The sequence below is a fragment of the Lepisosteus platostomus genome, chromosome 1 (genome assembly GCF_059453375.1).
Source record: "Lepisosteus platostomus isolate fLepPlt1 chromosome 1, fLepPlt1.hap1, whole genome shotgun sequence".
Taxonomy (NCBI): Eukaryota; Metazoa; Chordata; class Actinopteri; order Semionotiformes; family Lepisosteidae; genus Lepisosteus; species Lepisosteus platostomus.
Genome location: NC_142611.1, coordinates 81809777 through 81827540, shown reverse-complemented (window position 1 = coordinate 81827540; position 17764 = coordinate 81809777). Strand labels below are relative to the sequence as shown.

General features: G+C 44.6%; 2 protein-coding genes across 8 annotated transcripts in view; both read left to right on the top strand.

The window, feature by feature from the left end:
* znf638 (zinc finger protein 638) overlaps positions 1-4221 on the top strand; it is a 56925-nt gene extending 52704 nt beyond the window's left edge. For all 5 annotated transcript variants that reach the window (XM_088639232.1, XM_088639225.1, XM_088639209.1 and 2 more), the window contains exons 23-26: positions 948-1361; positions 1720-1842; positions 3466-3587; positions 3997-4221. In XM_088639232.1, coding sequence (XP_088495358.1) covers positions 948-1361; positions 1720-1842; positions 3466-3587; positions 3997-4044 — 707 coding nt within the window. In that variant the 3' untranslated portion in view covers positions 4045-4221. The remainder of the gene's footprint in view (positions 1-947; positions 1362-1719; positions 1843-3465; positions 3588-3996) is intronic.
* An 8268-nt stretch (positions 4222-12489) lies between these two features.
* dysf (dysferlin, limb girdle muscular dystrophy 2B (autosomal recessive)) overlaps positions 12490-17764 on the top strand; it is a 131246-nt gene continuing 125971 nt past the window's right edge. For 2 of the 3 annotated variants that reach the window (XM_088639033.1, XM_088639096.1), the window contains exon 1: positions 12490-12699. In XM_088639033.1, coding sequence (XP_088495159.1) covers positions 12612-12699 — 88 coding nt within the window. In that variant the 5' untranslated portion in view covers positions 12490-12611. The remainder of the gene's footprint in view (positions 12700-17764) is intronic. The other variant, XM_088639051.1, reaches the window with a different exon arrangement.

Genomic DNA, 17764 nt, shown 5'->3' with positions numbered 1-17764 from the left:
AACACTACATTCCACTACTTTTCACACAACAAAATGTACAACACACAAGTTACTACATTTACTGTATGTACAAACAAGGTGTTTCAGAGGCCTAACTTTCTAATCAACCAGAAAACATCAGACTGCTACTAAGTATTGAACTCTTAAATGATGCCCACAGTGGCCACAATAAGAGATAAGCTGCCTTTTGTAATAAATGGAATACATCCTGCACTTAAATCTCTCTCTGTGCCCCCTGGATGCCACAAAATAAACGGGAGCCTATCTCCCTGTTCTAAAAGTGCACCCACAAGCAGGAAGGACGTCTCTAACTGAAGTATCTTTTACCCAAGAAACCCAAGTTCCCTAAAAACGCAGATTAGCAAGTTCTCTCTAGCAAGGTTCGGATACTCGGACGCAGTCAAGTTTTGTTTGAATGATCGTAAAGTAGAGGCTTCCTCTTCTTTCCACTGGTGTTTTGTTTTTCTCTGGTAACATGCACAGGTAACTAGTTCAACATTTGCATTCATATGGCCTTTTGTGTTTTTGAGGTTGTTTTATTGCGTCTAAGGGTATGCACTTAATGGGTGGTCCCTTACATTGTGCTCTCTGCACGGACTCAGTACTGTTACTACAAGAATTTTTTTCCTTCTTCAGGTTAATCCCAAGTAGTTGTTAATTTCAATTTCTTTTCAGCAAGTGTAAGTTAGTTCAGCAGCTGCAGTGTTCTAAATGTTTATGAATGTAACTAAAACACACATTAAAAGTCCTGGTCTTGTTGCTCCTTACCTTCTGATCACTTATTTTTCCCCCTGGCTGACCTGACAGACAGAACGGCTGTAATTTGTTGTGACTGAATAAATTCGAGGAATTGTTTGCAATTGGTGGGGATCGTCCCTTCCTTGACTGGGTGATTCGATGCTCCACTGGAAACCCCTGTGTGAAGAATGACTGCTCTGTCTCCGCAGCCACTCTGGTGAGGAAGCCTGGGCGAGGGCGACAGCAAGCCAGCTGGACAGCGGCTGAAGTGAAGGAGGAGGAGCCCGAAACCCAGGCAGAAGCGGATTTTAACCCTGTGGATGCAGCTCCCAGTCCTTCTGTGCCACAGGACCCAGCCTTTGATGCTACAGGATCCCTGTCACTCAGAGACTCTCTGCAGGAGCCCAGTCCAGGAGCAGTGAAACAGGAACCTGAACCTAGTAGAGAAACTGAACATGAGCCCTCAAGGACTCCTCAGCTGAGGACTGGTCCCAGTGAACTCCCTGCATCAGCGGAGCTCTCCAAGGTCAAGCTGGAGCCCTTTGACCCCGCTTACCTAGTGGACAGCAAAGCAGACAGGAGTCTTGTGGTGAACCAAGAGCCCCCAGACACCAGAGTCAAAGGTAAGAGAGACAGAACTGGGAAGTTTTCACTGTAAATCTTGCTGAAATTTCCTTGTCTATAAGGTTCTATAATGTCCTCTGAATGACCATTGGTTTTGTCTTGTAGTCTTAAGTTGTTTTTTTATTTTGAGTAGTGCGATAATTTTCCCTTTCACCAGAATCTGGGCACCCATATGGATGGGAAGTTCACATAACCAGCACAAACCGCATTAATAAGTTGACTCTTTTTTACAGTTTGGGTCACAGTTGTTAACGGTGCACTTTGTGAACTACAGCACATGAGGCTGCTGTTTCTGGATGGCAAATGCCCCCTCATAGTCCAGAGAGAAAGTGCTAATGATTTCTTTGTTGGCTTTAGAAGAGTCCAAACTGCGACAGGACACGGTTGAACTGGAGGAGCCCCAGCCGAAGAAACCGCGATCTGCCTTTCCCTTATCCAGCAACTTCAAGATGCCTCCCTTCAACCCCCAGAGCCCTATTGGCAAGTATCCGTCAACTCTCATAGTAGTTTCATAAGCACACTCTGACCGCTCCTTTAATTTAAATGAGACAGTTGTATTGGCCTCTTCTGCTCTTATACTAAACCACAGTTCTTCTGTGTACATGAAGCCTTTTGTTAGAAGCATGTACAAGCAGTGGTGTTGAATGGTGTTTCCTAGTGTGCAACCAGATGAGGCGTGACAAACGTTTGAGAAAAAGGAAACACTGAAATGAACACTAGACCCTCACTACTGCTCTTTTGTAATCATTTCCTTCTTCGACCAGATGTTAATGAAGGCCACAGCCCTCACGTCTTGCTAGTAGTAGAGTTCAGGTCTCAGCCTGTAGCAGCTTTGGTGACGATTATTGGAAAAAATAAAATATAGACCCGGGCGAAGATGATTTCAAAAGTTTTTGTGAGACTGTAAACCCTGACAGTTCCTTATGGCCTGTTTCTGTCACTGGCATTGTTTTCTAGAACTGTTTTGTGCACTGTGCATTGTAATTTTTTACACCTTGAGAATAAACAGGTGCTAGGCTAATCCATTCAGTGCCTCTTGGTTTGATCAATGTGGATGACCTCATTAAGGTTAAAGGAGTACTTTATGAGCGGCACTGTATTGACATGATTCTTTCTGTTGGAGACGGTAGCTGGAAAGATGACACCCAATTCCCTTATTTCAGATGACACGCAGATTACTGTTTACCAAAAGGGAAAAGCAAGATATAGTTTGCAAAGTGAATTTTTTGTAAACTGCTCTGTAAACTGAATCATATAGGAATAAGAGAGTTATCTGTGACGTAGTTCCTGTGTTTTGCTTTTGAATAGTAAGATAACGCAAGATCACTTTATTAGCCATATACAATTCTTGCATTAGGAATTTGTCTTTTCGCATACCCCAGCTTGCTCTCCATGAGGCACACAGACAGGGAGAGATGCTTGGGGTCAGAGCGCAGGGTCTGCCATTGTACGGCGCCCCTGGAGCAGCTGGGATTAAGGGCCTTGCTCAGGGGCCCAACAGAGTAGGATTCCTCTGCCGGCTGCAGGATTTGAACCGGCAACCTTCCAGTCACAGGCACAGATCCTGAGCCACAGAGCCACCGCTCCGCCCCCAATTGTTCTGGATCTATCCTGACACAGATTGTTTTCAAGGTTGACATTCTACATCACTCCATGATGCTGGCAAAACCAATCACTCTACATAAAGCCGAAGACAGATAGCACACTCTGGACTACAAGGATGGAATGGGATTTTGCTTTTCTCTGACGATAAAGACAAATGTTTTAAATTAATCTGGTCATACTCAGGGATTCTTTCAAGGTTCATGCAAGATAAAATTTTCTTTTGGTTTTGAGGCTCTGTAGCTTCAGCTTTTGATTCGTAGGTCACTCAATTCTGGCATTCATTGAGATTTTTGTAGTATATATGTTAAGTTGGTAGTAGTTTTTTTCAGGTCTTGTGGGATGAAATGCATCACTTGAAAGTGAAGGTGTCTCCATTGAAACATGCATTCTTGCTATGTGAGTGTGTGTGTGCTGCTGCACAGCACTTCTGTTAATGCAGGAGAAACTTAGATGATGCTGACTTTCTGACTTGGGTTCTCTCCGCTGCTGTGCTTGCAGGATTGGAATTCGTGGTTCCGAAGACGGGTTTCTTTTGCAAGCTGTGCTCCTTGTTCTATGGTAGTGAGGAGGCAGCCAAGAAGATGCACTGCAGCAGCCTGAAACACTACCAGAACATGGAGGTATGAGAGTGGGCTGCCTCACTAGCCCAGAAACCTAAAATACTGGGGCTCAGTCCAATTTCCCTATTAAGTATGACAGCTATTTTAAAATAATGTAATTAAGTCCCCATGATCTATGTAAAAATTAGTCCAGTCCATCTGTCCATACATCCGCTAGGGATCAAGTTGTAGGTTTATTCCATGCTGAAAGGAGAAGAAAACACATTTTGGCTTTTTTTTATTCTCTTTTCAGCATGGAATAGACCTAATACTTGTTCATTTGCAGTCTACAGATTCTGAAGCAGCTAGCTACCCACCTGAACTACCTCATATATCAGCTAGTCCATCAAGAAACTGGATCCGTGTTTTACCAGAAAATAACTTCGGGAATTTCCAGAAAGAATGACGCTCTCTCTTGTTTTGTCTGCAGAAATTCCTTTCAAAGCTGAGAGCACAGCAAGCTGATGACACGACATAAGGATCAAGAGTCATAGCAGCATCCAGCTGACTCTCCCTGTCTTGTCTGATCTTGGTTCATGGGTCCACTTCACCGCTGTACATTCTTCTTTTGTTTTCATTTTAGAATTCACGATTTTATGAAAAATGAGAAATGCAGAACTGTGTACAATAATAAAACAAAACTGTTTTACTGTCAGATCCCTTTGATGCTTTTCATGAATCTTGGTCCAGATATGAGCTCTTTTTCACGATCTTATTTAACTTTAGTCCAAAACATCCATGAAATTACCAGGCCACCAGACTGCAATCTTTGTTCTCACATTCTGCTGAAAATCTGCATAAATTAATACACTTTCTTTTACGGGGGGAAAGAAAGGTGCAAGAATGTCCATTTGCTGTTAACCAAATTGGTTACAGCCTTAGAGATATAACTGTAAACTGTTTTTTCTGTGAAGGAACTGTTGTTTTCAGTCTTATGTATTTTTCCTTAGTTTCTCTACATGATAGTTCTGCTGTTGTAAAATTGAATTCTATTCCTATTGATACCGGCTTCATTATTCAGTGTTCGACTTGGGGATCATTGCGGTCCCGTGTTCATTTTTATGCCTGCCTTTGACTGCAAAATATGTATTTAAGCACATTAAATTTACCAATGGTGGCAAAGTTTTAACATTTTCCAAAATCCAGTATCTTGCTGCTTTTGTCACTGCTGTCATTTCGCCCATTTGCCCTTTGTGTGCACTCTCTGCATCACATGGTTCTTTGTGTTGTTTTCAAATGTGTGTAGGACCATATGGTTATTCCTCCTCTGCAGCTCGGGCAGCAACAATTCAGCCCTTCACAACAGCTGTACTCAAAAGGATTACATCAGAAGTCTAATGAGATGCCAGTGGTATCACAAGGAAAAGAGAAACCACCTCTATCTAGTTAACCAATTTATTTTCCAGTGGAACAGCTGCTTTCATTTTTGCCATTTGACAAGTGTTGCAGTGAAATTTCATATGGTTAACAAAGAGTTAAAAAATAAGGTTCACCAAAGACAGTTACTTAAATAAAAATTAAAAGTGATAAAGGATCCAAAAAAACACGAGCATTTTGATGATCACAGAGTGTGAACACTTCCAGGTCTCACCCTCAGACCATTGTGAAGGTTTATACTAGGACACCAATTCCGACGACCACTCCATTCCATTTACAGATGTCGCATTCAGCATTCCCGGGACTTTACTTTCATCGAGTTCAGCCTGAGGCAGGGTCCTTCTTGCCTCTTAAGTCTTGATGTTTCCATTGAAAGGACTGCAGCTCTGCACCTTCGTACTGTCTGCATTATTCTTTCAGGCCTACTGATGTCAACTAGCCTCCAGAATCTCCCTGCAATGACTCCCTCTCTCTACTCTCTGCTCTCTCCCACTCCATTCTCCTCCCCTGCCTCTTCTCCGTTTCTGGTCAAGCGGTCAACCTGCCACACCTACAGCCCCAGCCTGTGTTGCTTGGTCTCCCCCTCACCCCCATGCTTCTTTTCCCTGTCCAGTGCAGAAGCCCCTGGTCCCTGGCTCCCACTAGGCCCCGCAGGTGTGAGCACCCTGAGGGGGTTTGCTCTGGTCCCGGGATTCCTCGTTCATCCCCGTGCTGTCCCTAGCACTCAGGCCTAGGCAGCTACAGGGATGGGTTCTCTCCACCATTCGCCCATTCCTTCTTCTGCGTCCAACGGGTTGGTACCAGCCTTCATCTCTCCCCCGTCCCATGCCTTCAGCCACGTGTTACTATTACTCCTCCCATTTTGGGGTTCAACTCGAAATTCACTCCTATGAAGTTGAATTCTGAAAGCAGCAGCTCTTTTCCACGTTCTGCATCAGTCTAATCTGCAGCAGCTTTTCCAGCTGACAGCAGGTTCCACAGCCCAGTATTCCGGCTTACCGGTAGCCTTCCTCCTACATGCCATCAAGCTTCTCTTCAGGTTCTCCAGAGCCTTCTGCTGCTTACCACTTCCTCTTCCTCAGGTACAGTAGCTCCGCGTCAGCGGAGCAACAGACATAAACACAGTGATGACATTGTCGTAACTTGCTTATACAAACTGGAAAACTAAGGAAATAATATTCTGCTCACCGGCGTGCATCAGCGAGTGGATCCTGTTCCATCTCTACTTTGTTGCGTGTTAATCTGCTCGGTTCCAGCGAAACTGTAGCCGAACAGACTCGCTCTTATCTTTGTGTTTTAGGGGATTCTGCTGGGGGATTCTGGGCCAAATTCCCTCAGTCAGGCGAGCTACACCAAATGTAATCTGCTTATGTCATCTCTCTTGCATTTATTAGAACCTAACAAAAGTACTAAAATGGAATGATATGAAGTTACAATAGCTATTCGGGAGGATGGTTTGATCGTAATCTTGCACATTTCTGCTCACCTGTGTATTTAAGTCTCACACCTGGAACTTCCTTTCACGTATCTCTGTCACATTCCCACTGCTTCCCCATCCACACCCCCACAATAGCTCTCTGGCTCATCCCTTGCAATCTGGGGGGGGTTTGGGCTGCCAGGTACCTCCTGTCAGGCACGCTACACAAGACGTTCTCTGTATATGTCATCTCTTACATCCGTTTCCATTGTAATTTCCTCAATTATGAAGGGAGTTCACAAGTTGCTTTGGATCAGTATCCAACAAATGAATGTTCATAGATGTAATTAAGACTCTCGGAGTGGAAACTGGAGAGTGGGAAAGATCATGTATCCTAGGGGTCATCGGCTCTGCTTCACAATGACCACAGCGTTTCCTGCTCTCAGGGCAGCTGAGCTCATAGCCACCTGTTTACCCTCAGGAGCTGGTAAATACAGGAGGTGGGATTTCACGTCAGTTTGGACTCATAAGGTTGGGTACCATCCAGTTTCTCCCTAAAGGATCACTGTTGGGAGTTTTTATCATGAATAACTCAGCAGCAAGAGCAACATCTCAGCCGTGTCCAAAGTTGAGAGGGATCATTCAGGGAGTTAAATGTAATACATAATCACACATATATATAATACTTTTCATCCCAAAAGATCCCACAGCACTTTATACATATAGGAGGGGACCCACTTCTTCCACCACTGCCATAAGACACACAACATCAGAGAAGGGCTCTCTTCTGCTGCGCAGGGGTGCTGCCTGCATGTTGGTTCCCTTTTGTGTTCTCTGGGTGACCTCTTGCTAAGGGGTTATTAACATCTCAGTTATTGAACAAACAAGGGATATGATGAGAGGAGGCTGGAGCCCTTGTGTTTGTAGTAGTTTATTGAGCCAGGGATCTCATCCTGTGACCTAATTCTGAGGATTTCTGTTTTGTGAAAGAAGACGTTATCAGCTTCAACTAAACAGTTGGTTTTTTTTTGTCTCAGATCACAAGAGAGATCACTTTATTGGCCATATACAATTTGTTGCATTAGGAGTTTGTCTTTTTCACATACCTCAACTTGCTCTCCATGAGACACAGAGACAGGGAGAGAAGCTGGGGGTCAGAGCGCAGGGTCAGCCATTTAAACAACGCCCCTGGAGCAGTTGGGGTTAAAGATCCTTAGCCACAGTGGGACCGCCCTGCCCTGCCCTGCCCCGCCCTCAACAACACTTTGTGTAAAGAAGGGCAAAGTGCGAAGTCCACTGGGCTGAATTGAATAGAGATGTGAAATTTACTTTTCAAAACTGCAACTCACAACTGGCAACCTACTGAAACTCAGGAGATATGAGCGTGGTCAGTACCTGGATGGGAGACCTCCTGGGGAAAACTGAGGCTGCTGCTGGAAGAGGTGTTAGTGGGGCCAGCAGGAGGCGCTCACCCTGCGGCCTGTGTGTGTCCTAATGCCCCAATCTAGCGACGGGGACATAAAATGTGTCGTCCTTCAAATGAGATATAAAACAGAGGTCATGACTCTCTGTGGTCATTAAAAATCCTGGGGCATTTCTCGAAATGAGTAGGGGTGTTATCCCGGTGTCCTGGACAAATTTCCCATTGGCCCTTACCAATCATGGCCTCCTAATAATCCCCATCTATGAGTTGGCTTCATCACTCTGTCCTCCTTCCTGCTGAGAGCTGGTGTGTGGTGAGTGTACTGGTGCACTAAGGCAGCTGTCGCATCATCCAGGTGGGGCTGCACATTGGTGGTGGTGATGAGTCATCCTTACTCACGCAAGTAGTGCCATTATTATAAATATATAATATATTATAGATCTCTTTTTATCTACAGTTTATTAAAAAAGTCTACACACCCTTATTGAAATTGCAGGTTTTTGTGATGTAAAGCCAGAAATCAAGATAAATCATGTCAGACATTTTTCCATATTTAATGTAACCTTGCAACCAACAAAATTCAAGAGAAAAACAAATAGATAATTACTAGGAAAAATAATTGAAATAAAAGAACCTGCAACACCCTGGTTGCATAAGTGTGCACACCCTTTTATAACGGGGGCTGTAGCTGTGCTCCAAGTTAACCAATCACATTCAAAATCATTCCCAAAGGTAAGTAGCATACACCTGCCATCAATGAGTGATTCTGATTAACCCCAGATAAAAATCAGCTGTTCGTGTAGGATTTTCTTGAAACTTTCATGGTTGCATCCTACTGGGATAGCCATAGTCTGCAAGGAGCTCACAAAACACCTATAGGATCTTATTGTTGAAAGGTACCGATCAGGAGAGGGGTATAAAAGAATATCAAAGGCATTGGATGTACCAAGGAGCACTGTGAAGACTATCATCAATAAGTGGAGAAAATGTTGGAACTACAGGGACATTGACAAGATCAGGACAACCCTCTAAAGGTGATGACGGGACAAGGAGAAATCTTATCAGGGAGGCTACCAAGAGGCCTACAGCAACATTAAAGGAGCTGCAGGAATTTCTGGCAGGTATTGGTCACTCCTTGCATGTGACAACAGTCTCCTGTATTCTGCACGTCTGGGCTGTGGGGTAGGGTGGCAAAACGGAAGCCGTTTCTCACAAAAAAGAACATCCAAACCCATATTAATTTAGCAAAAAAATACATTCAATCACCCCAAACCATGTGGGAAAATGTCTTATGGCCTGATGAGACAAAGGGTGAACTTCTTGGGCTTGATTTTAAAAGATCTGTTTGGTGCAAAGACAATGCAGCTCATCATCCAAAGAACACCATACCTACTGTGAAGCGTGGTGGTGGCAGCATCATGCTTTGGGGCTGCTTCTCTTCAGCTGGGACAGGGGCTCTAGTCAAGATAGATGGGGATAATGACTTACTCCAAATATCAAGATATTTTGGCACAACCTGCTGGCCTCCGTCAGAAAGCTGAAGATGAAGAGGAATTTCACCTTCCAACATAACGACCCAAAGCACACATACAAGTCAACCAAGGAATGGCTTCGGAAAAGGAAGATCAAAGTCTTGGAATGCTCCAGTCAGAGCCCAGCCCTCAATCCCATAGAAAACCTGTGGAATGACCTAAAGAGGGCTGTGCACAGGAGATCCCCTGGCAATTTGAAGGAGCTTGAACTTTTTTTTTTTTTTTTTTTTTTTTTTGCAAGGAAAAGTGGGATAAAATTGTAAAGTTGATAGAGACTAATTCACAAAGACTTTTTAATAAATAAATGCAAAAGGTGCTGTGCTTCCACAAAGTATCAGTTGGAGAGAGGGGGTGCACACTTGCGCAACCAGGATTGATGCAGGTTTTTTTATTTGTTATTTTTCCTTATCTATTTGTTTTTCTCCTGATTTTTGTTCGTTGCAAGGTAACATTAAATATAGAAAAATATCTGACATGATTTATCTTGATTTCTGGCTTTACATCACAAAAACCTGTAATTTCAATAAGGGTGTGTAGACTTTTTATATCCACTGTAACAGTATTATTATAGGTAATAGAACTTTTAATTCTCAAGGAGTTTGGGCCCCAGTTTAATGTTTGAGAAACTTGCCCACAGATGATTAGCTCCACAAACACTAGGATCTCCCTTCCAGTCCTGAGCAGGTCCAGCTTCCTGAGCTCTAATACATTTAGACCAGACACTGACAGTTCTATCATCGCAGGAGTCTCCACAAAATGAGGACGGATCCAGGTGGAAGGTAAAGAACAAAGTCCAATTCCGTTTTTATTGATACAGTACGTGGGCCTAATTATTCTATTACAAATTATAATATTACCAAAGTAATTCCCAAACACTGGGATGAATTTTTTATTTTACATGAAATATACTTTAATCTTTTATGAAGCTGGATTATGACAATCATCTGCTTTGCTGTACTAATTAACTCCAAATTCACTCTTTCTTTCTAGGAAAACAATGATCTGGTGCTAAAATACACAGTATTGTAATAAAAGCAGTAGTCTATTGTGAAAGTAAGATATTTTTACAATATTGGTCTTATGAATATAATTTGAGTAATTCAGCTGTTAAACCCATTGCAGGCAATTTATGCATTTTTGGATTCTTTGCAATATTCTTAGCAGTCATGGGAGTGAAGCTTCCCATCTGTTTCTATAAACAGAATTGTTGGACTTCTGCTATAATGTGCTGCAGGCAAAAGACAAACCCATTGTAAGACATGTGCTCAGTTAGCACAACACTTTTACCTCACTGTACGAGCCCTTTCAACGCCGTCTGCTTCATTCCTCTCGCAAACAGCTGCGTTTAAACCCCTTGGCTGATATCTGACATCACAAGAAAGAGGACACCATACCTGTGGCCCATAACAGCTACAGTATCTGTGCATCAGTGGGGGTGGTTTGGATTTCTGCATGCCTTCAGAAAAGGAGCATCGCTGTAGGCAGGGAATGGCAATGATTAATAAGCAGTGAAACACTCTTGTGTATGTTCTCACAGAACAAGGCAAGAAGAGCATACCCCAGCACAGCCTGCTCTCACAGACCAGACACAAGCCATTGTGAGGGAGCAGCAGGTTTCATCCAGATCTCGCACCTCATCTGGGAATCTGAGAAGTGAGCATAATCCAGACAACTGGAATTCATAAGACAGGTGGGCAACGCAGGACCTGGGGGGGTGGTGTGTCTGCTGGGCTTCACTCCAACCCGGCTGCTAACAATCTACTGTAGATCAGCTCATTGTTGGCTTATTGGGACCAATTGATCAGCTTCTCCCAGCTCTTCAGGTGCTGCAGCTTTAAGGAGACCCAGAAGACCTGCAGACACACAGTCCCCCAGCACCAGAACTGCCTACACCTGCCTGACAGAGGAAGAGAGCCAAAGAATGCTGTTGTTCTGTGTGACCTCAGTGAGTTCCCATTAAGCACTGAAGGTGTGAAGAAAGGGTCAGAGTATGTGGGACCGACAGAGTCTGATGAAACTCTTAGCTGTCATTTTGTAAAATAAAAATTCATTTGTTTTAAGTTCTATAACCATGTGGACACATGCTCTTCATTTCCACAAGCATGTCATAGAGGGGATGAGAGACATTGTCCATGATGGCCTCTAGTTTGGACACCATTCTCCTCTACCACTACCTCCAGGGGGTCCAGGCCAGACCCAATGACAGAGCTTGCTCTTCTGATGTGCTTGTTCAGCCTGTTAGAATCCCCTGCTCTAATCCCAGAGCCCCAGCACACCACCATGTAGAAAATGGAGCTCGCCACCACCGACTGATAGAACATATGTAGCATCTTACTACACACATTGAAGGACCGGACTTGAGCCTCCTCAAGAAGTAGAGTCAGCTCTGGTCCTTCATGTAGATTGCCTCGGTGTTCTTGGACCATTCCAGTCTATCATCAATGTGAACGCCCAGGTACTTGTATGAGTCAACTATCTCCATGCCACTCCCATGGATGCAGACAGGTTGGACCCTCTTCCTCTTGAAGTCTATCCCCAACTCATTCGTCTTTGCCACATTAATTTGCAGGTGGTTCTTCTCACACCACTCCATGAAGCTGCTGACCAGTCCTCTGTACTCTTCCTCCTGCCCACCCATGATACATCCCACAATCACTACCCAGGCTGAAGGAACTGAACCTTTTTAGTTTTGACAAGGAAATTCCAAATTTCTGTTCAGTTCAGCCCAGTGGACTTTGCACTTTGCCCTTCTTTACACAAAGTGTTGTTGTGATCTGGGACAAGAAAACGAACTATTTTGTTGAAGCCGATACCCTATCTTCTTTCACGAAACAGAGATCCTTCGAATGAGGTCACAGGATGAGATCCCTGGATCAATCAACTACTACAAACACAAGGGCTCTAGCCTCCTCTCATCATATCCCTTGTTTGTTCAATAACTGAGATGTTAATAACCCCTTAGCAAGAGGTCACCCAGAGAACACAAAAGGAAACCAAGATGCAGGCAGCACCCCTGGGCAGCAGAAGATAGTTCTTTGCTGCTGTGTGTAGAAGGCTGGCCTGTGGTCTGAGTGTGAGCTGAGAGCACAGACAGTGGGCCTCTTGCCCTTTAAGCAGCTGGTGTCAGCGCTCGTGTGTGTGTGTGTGTGCGCCTGAGTGTGAGCAAGTGATCAGACTCTCTTCATAGTCGGAGGAGCAGCAGCAGTGCGCCAGTCTGGGACAGCGGGAAACGCCAGTGCTGTGGTCAGAGGACCGTCTCCGCTCTACCTCTCCGGCTGCGTCCCGCCTGCCTCCCCATGCTGCGCGTGTTTGTGCTCCGTGCCGGGAATGTGCTGACGCCTGACACGGACATCAGCGATGCCTACTGCTGCGTCACTTTCCAAGGTAAGAGGCTGAACACAGAGGCAGACACTTTCGCCCGTTGCTCTGTCCCTCTCTCCGCTGTGGCTGGAGCTATTATTGGAACAGCCAGGCTCCTATTTCTGCTTCCCATCTATCTGAGGAGTCCTGTTACACTGCAGGCAGGCATGTGCTCCTGAAGTGAGTGAGGCTCAGAGTAAACGCAGCCTGGGGGTTATGGGGGTTCTGTTCCACTGAAACCACTGTTGCTGTCTTCTCAGTTCTGTGTCATAGCACTCTGCACAAAATCAGGATTTAACAAGTGCTTATTTGTGGTCACCAATGTTTTGCTGACAGTATAAAACAGAACCGAAACACCTTTAGTTTTGTCAGTGTTTGTGTTTTGAGCTAATCCAGTGTTACTTAAGGGGAGACTTTGGTTTGTCTCTGTAGTGAGCAACCACAGACCTCCGTGGCAGATTCTTACTGACTGAAGATCAATAACTCTTGGCTAATGTGATTGCTGCAATTTGCTGTTGATAGAGCTGGAGTCAGGGCTGTTTTAGTGGGCTTGTGTGTGCAGCCTCTGCTGGGGAGAATGATTTTCTTTAGTGCTCCTTTGAACCATAAATTAGAATGCAGTCAGTGTCTCCATGGCTGGCAGCCATCGTGTGAAGCACTGTTATGCCCTTTCTGTCTGTAGCCTTCCACAAGAGACAGGTAGCTTGATCTGGCCAGTCTGAGACACCCTGGGGCAGGAATCACGTCAATGGGTGAAGGGATGCAGAAGAGGAATGTATCTGGGCCTCATTCGTGTTTCTGACTGAATTACAGAACTCCACGTGCTTTGACTTGGCAGAGTAGGAAGGCTTGACATGATACACATTTGATACACATCATGTAAATGGAGAATCATAGGTTCCTCTATAGCCTGGATCTCTGCCCAAACTCCTCAGACATTTCTCATTCCTGTGTGCAGAGTGTATAAGGACTTCAATGCAGAAATAGGATCGATGAGGGAAATCTCCATCTTAATTTTGTTTTTTGTTGTTTATTTTTTCTGCTTTAGTGATTAGAATGAGAACTAGTATTTTCTTTTAGGAATGGTGCAGTGGTGAGCATTGCTGCCTCAAAGTGCTGAGACCCTGGGTTCAGTTCCAGACCTGGGGTGCTGTTTGTGTGGAGTTTGCATGTTCCTCCTGTGTCTGCATGAGTTTTGTCTGTGATCTGGTTTCCTTCCACAGTCTAAAACCATACTGGTTAATTGGGAAGATCAGCCCTGGTGTGAGTGTGTTTGTCTGTGTGTCCTGTGATGCACTGGCATCCCATCCAGGGTGTATCTTGCCTTGTGCCTATTGCTTGCTGGATTTCTGGCTTTACAGAGAGCTGGAGCTCTGACTCTCCTGTAACCATGAATTGGAAGAAGTGGTTAGAAAATGGATGGATGGTTTTAAGTAACTGCTTAGCCCAGTACAAGTCTGTGGTGAGTCCAGAGTGTAACCCCACAAGGGAAGATCTGTCCATGGCAGCTCACACATGTGGAATTCAGGGCACAGAGAAAACTGTGTGACCGAGAAGTGATCATGCAAACTCCACACACAAGGATCCAGGAGCAGTGCTATCTGTAATGCTACTGTGATGCCTGACATGCAGTATAAACAATAAAATAATAATAAAACAGCTTTAGCCCTCAAAGAGAGCATTTTATAATGACAAACTATATGTTTTCCTTTTCTGTGGAGTCACTGCATTTGTTCTTTATTGAGAGATAAAGAAGAGGATTTTTAATAAAGTTAAAAAACAGTTGTCCAAGGTAGCGTCAGACATGTATATGCTGTTTAATCATCCCTTTGAAAAAATGAAAGGACCGATTTGCCAACACCATGGGTCTCCTGACAGCTGTTTGTTTCAGGCAGAGCTTGATCTAGCTATAGACTTTGCAGAGCTCCGCCACGTCTCTGATGGTAACGAAGGGGTCAGAGGTCACACCTGGGCTTTACTGCTCCATAAACCTGATCATATGGAGGGGAGGCCAGTCTCTGACTCAGTTACCAGACACACAACTGGAGTGGGAATCAGCACAGCCATGGACATGCAAATATTGCCAACTGTAGTATAAAGAACCTGAGTTTGGAAAATGTTATCACTATACCATATTTTCGAAAACATGATAGTCAAAGGAAAAAGGCCGAGGTGAAATGTGATGTGAATTGAATAAATAGCGTTGACCTTTTATTTCCTTCCTTACCCCTTTGGTAAAGCTATTTTTACAAAGACAGTCAGCTGCTAAGGCTGCTAAGGTTAGATTAAGCTCAAGTATTGGACAGCTGGTCAGTTACATTTGTACAGCAGGAAGTACAACTGCATTTCCTTTATCTGCTTGAAAATCCGAATTTCTTAACTGTCATGATCAAGATGTTTACAGAGTTCATGGCAGCTTCAAACAGCTTCTGCGCTGATGAAGATGTAGTCTAGAATATAAACTGATCAACATAAATGGAAGGCGTCTGTGAAGTCCTCTTTCAAGTCCAAGTCGCTGTTTTCTCTGAGGATCTCATTCAGACATGATTAGGGAATCCCAGAGCCATGCTATCGCCCCAGATTCCCACAACTCTCTGAGTAAAGAGGTATCTGTTTGCCCGAGTCAGGAAGATCATATTTCCAAGACCTATGTTTTTTCACTTTCCAGCAATGAATAAGGCAGGGGTGAGGCAGATATATACACTGTATGAGTCAGAATACTTCTTATCTCTTATCTATAACATCACTTGATTAACCCTATACAATTTCTTGCACTAGGAATTTGTCTTTTCGCAGACCCCAGCTTGCTCTCCATGAGACACACAGACTCGGAGAGAGCCTGGGGTCAGAGCAGTTGGGGTTAAGGGCCTTGCTCAGGGGCCCAACGGAGTAGGATTCCTCTGCCGGCTGTGCGATTTGAACCGGCAACCTTCCAGCCACGGGCGCAGATCCTGAGCCTCAGAGCCACCGCTCCGCCCATGATTAGTCTCTTAATCACAGAAGACACTCAGGATTCACATGCGGTTCTTCAGGACAGTGCTTGAAAGAAAGCTTGTCCTCGTATTCTGTCAGTCCTCCACCAGGTCCCCAAGGACACACAGGCACACATCGGAAGAGAGTGCTTTCTCCCTGTTGGGCTCTGAGCTACAGCTGCAGATCCTGCGGTGTTTTACAGCTTCGTTCAGAATTCTTAAAGGAAAGCAACTGAGACTGACTCGGCAGGTTTACAACTTTAAAACTGAGCAAGACGCTGCTGCGGTGCTCTTCGTTAAGCATTTACTCTCCTGCAGTTGTGAGACTTTACCATCCTCGCGTCATTATGAGCTCTTTCATTTTGCCTGCCCAGCCTGTAATCTGCCCATGGCTCTGCTGTGAGCTTCTCCTACCCTCCTCCTCACCCCTTGACATCCCAGGGCTCAGTTGCTCTGAAGTACAACTGGAAGATAAATCCCAGCCAGTGTGCACCGATTTTATAGTGATAACAGCACAATGAGATAAAACATTTGCACATAATAGGAAAACAGTGGGCTATCAATGAGCTGAAGATGAAAATTCAGCTTCAAAGGAATAATAATAATGTAACATACATATACATCTCAAGCTATGTAGAGTCTTATAGGTGAGCACGAGAATATTGAAGTTGACAGAAAATCTGACAGGAAGCCAGTGCAAGAGCTCCAGGACAGGAGTAATGTTATCACTTGCATGTAACCTGGTCCACGGTGCAAATACAGACAAGACACTGACATAGACAATGTAGACAGGACTGATAATACTAATATTGATAAATAAGATTGTACAAACTGAGACAATGTACACCGGAACAGAGGCAGTGTACAAAGGATATATGCATAGTGCAATTTAACTGTTACAGAATAGTATAAAAAATACATCACACAATCTACACAACACACAGGGGGGATTTAAACCCTGTTTCTGGAAGTGGGGTGGGTGCCAGTAGATTCCAGGGTGAGGAGCCTGACAGCCTGCGGGAAGAAGCTGTTACAGAGTCTGGTGGAGCTGGCCTGTACACTACGATATCTTTTCCCAGATGGTAGGAGGGGTCATCTACTATACTGGAGGCCCTGTGTAAGCAGCATTTGTGATAGGTGACAGAAATGGAAGGGAGGGAGACTCCAATGATCTTTTCAGCTGTTTCCACAATTCATTGCTGGGTCTTGTGGTCTGAAGTGTTGCAATTCCCAAACCAGACAGTGACACAGCTGGTCAAGGTGCTCTCAATGGTGCTTCTGTAGAGAGTGGTAAGAATGGGCGGGGGGAGGTTTGCCCTCCGCAGTTGCTGCAGGAAATAGAGAAGCTGCTGTGCTTTCTTGGCTACGGAGGTGGTTTTGAGGTATTGTTATGTGTACACCAAGGAACTTGGTGCTTCTAATTGTCTCCAGAGGGGAGCCATTGATGTACAGTGAGGAGTGATCTTTTGTTTTATCTACTTTAAGAGACAAGTTGTTGTTTGTGCACCAGTCCACTAGTTGCTCCACCTCCTCTCTGTATGGTGACTCATCGTTGTTACGAATGAGGACCACCATCGTCGTGTTATCAGAAAACTTGATGATGCAGTTTGAACTGTGGCAGTACAGTCATGAGTCATCAATGTGAACAGCAGTGGGCTGTGCACACAGCCATGGGAAGTTCTGGTGCTCATTGTGATGGTGCTGGAGATGTTTTTTTCCGATCTGGACTGTCTGAGGTCTCTCAGTCAGAAAGTCCAGAATCCAGTTGCAGAGGGAGGTGCTGGGGTTCAGCAAGCTCAATTTTCCTATCAGTCAATGAACAGCATTCTTGCATAAGAGTCTTTCTTATCCAGGTGGGACAGGGCCAGGTGAAGGGCATGAGATACGGCATCATCCGTAGGCCAGTTGGGGTGGTATGCAAACTGAAGGGGGTCCAGAGGGGTAGGGAGACTGGACTTGATGTGGCTCATGACTAGGCTCTCGAAGCACTTCATGATAAGTGCCACAGAGCTGTAATCATTGACTTCTTCGGCACTGGTGTAATAGTGGTGGATTTGAAGCATACGGGGATGACCGCATGGCACAGGGAGATATTAAACACATCTGTAAAGACATCA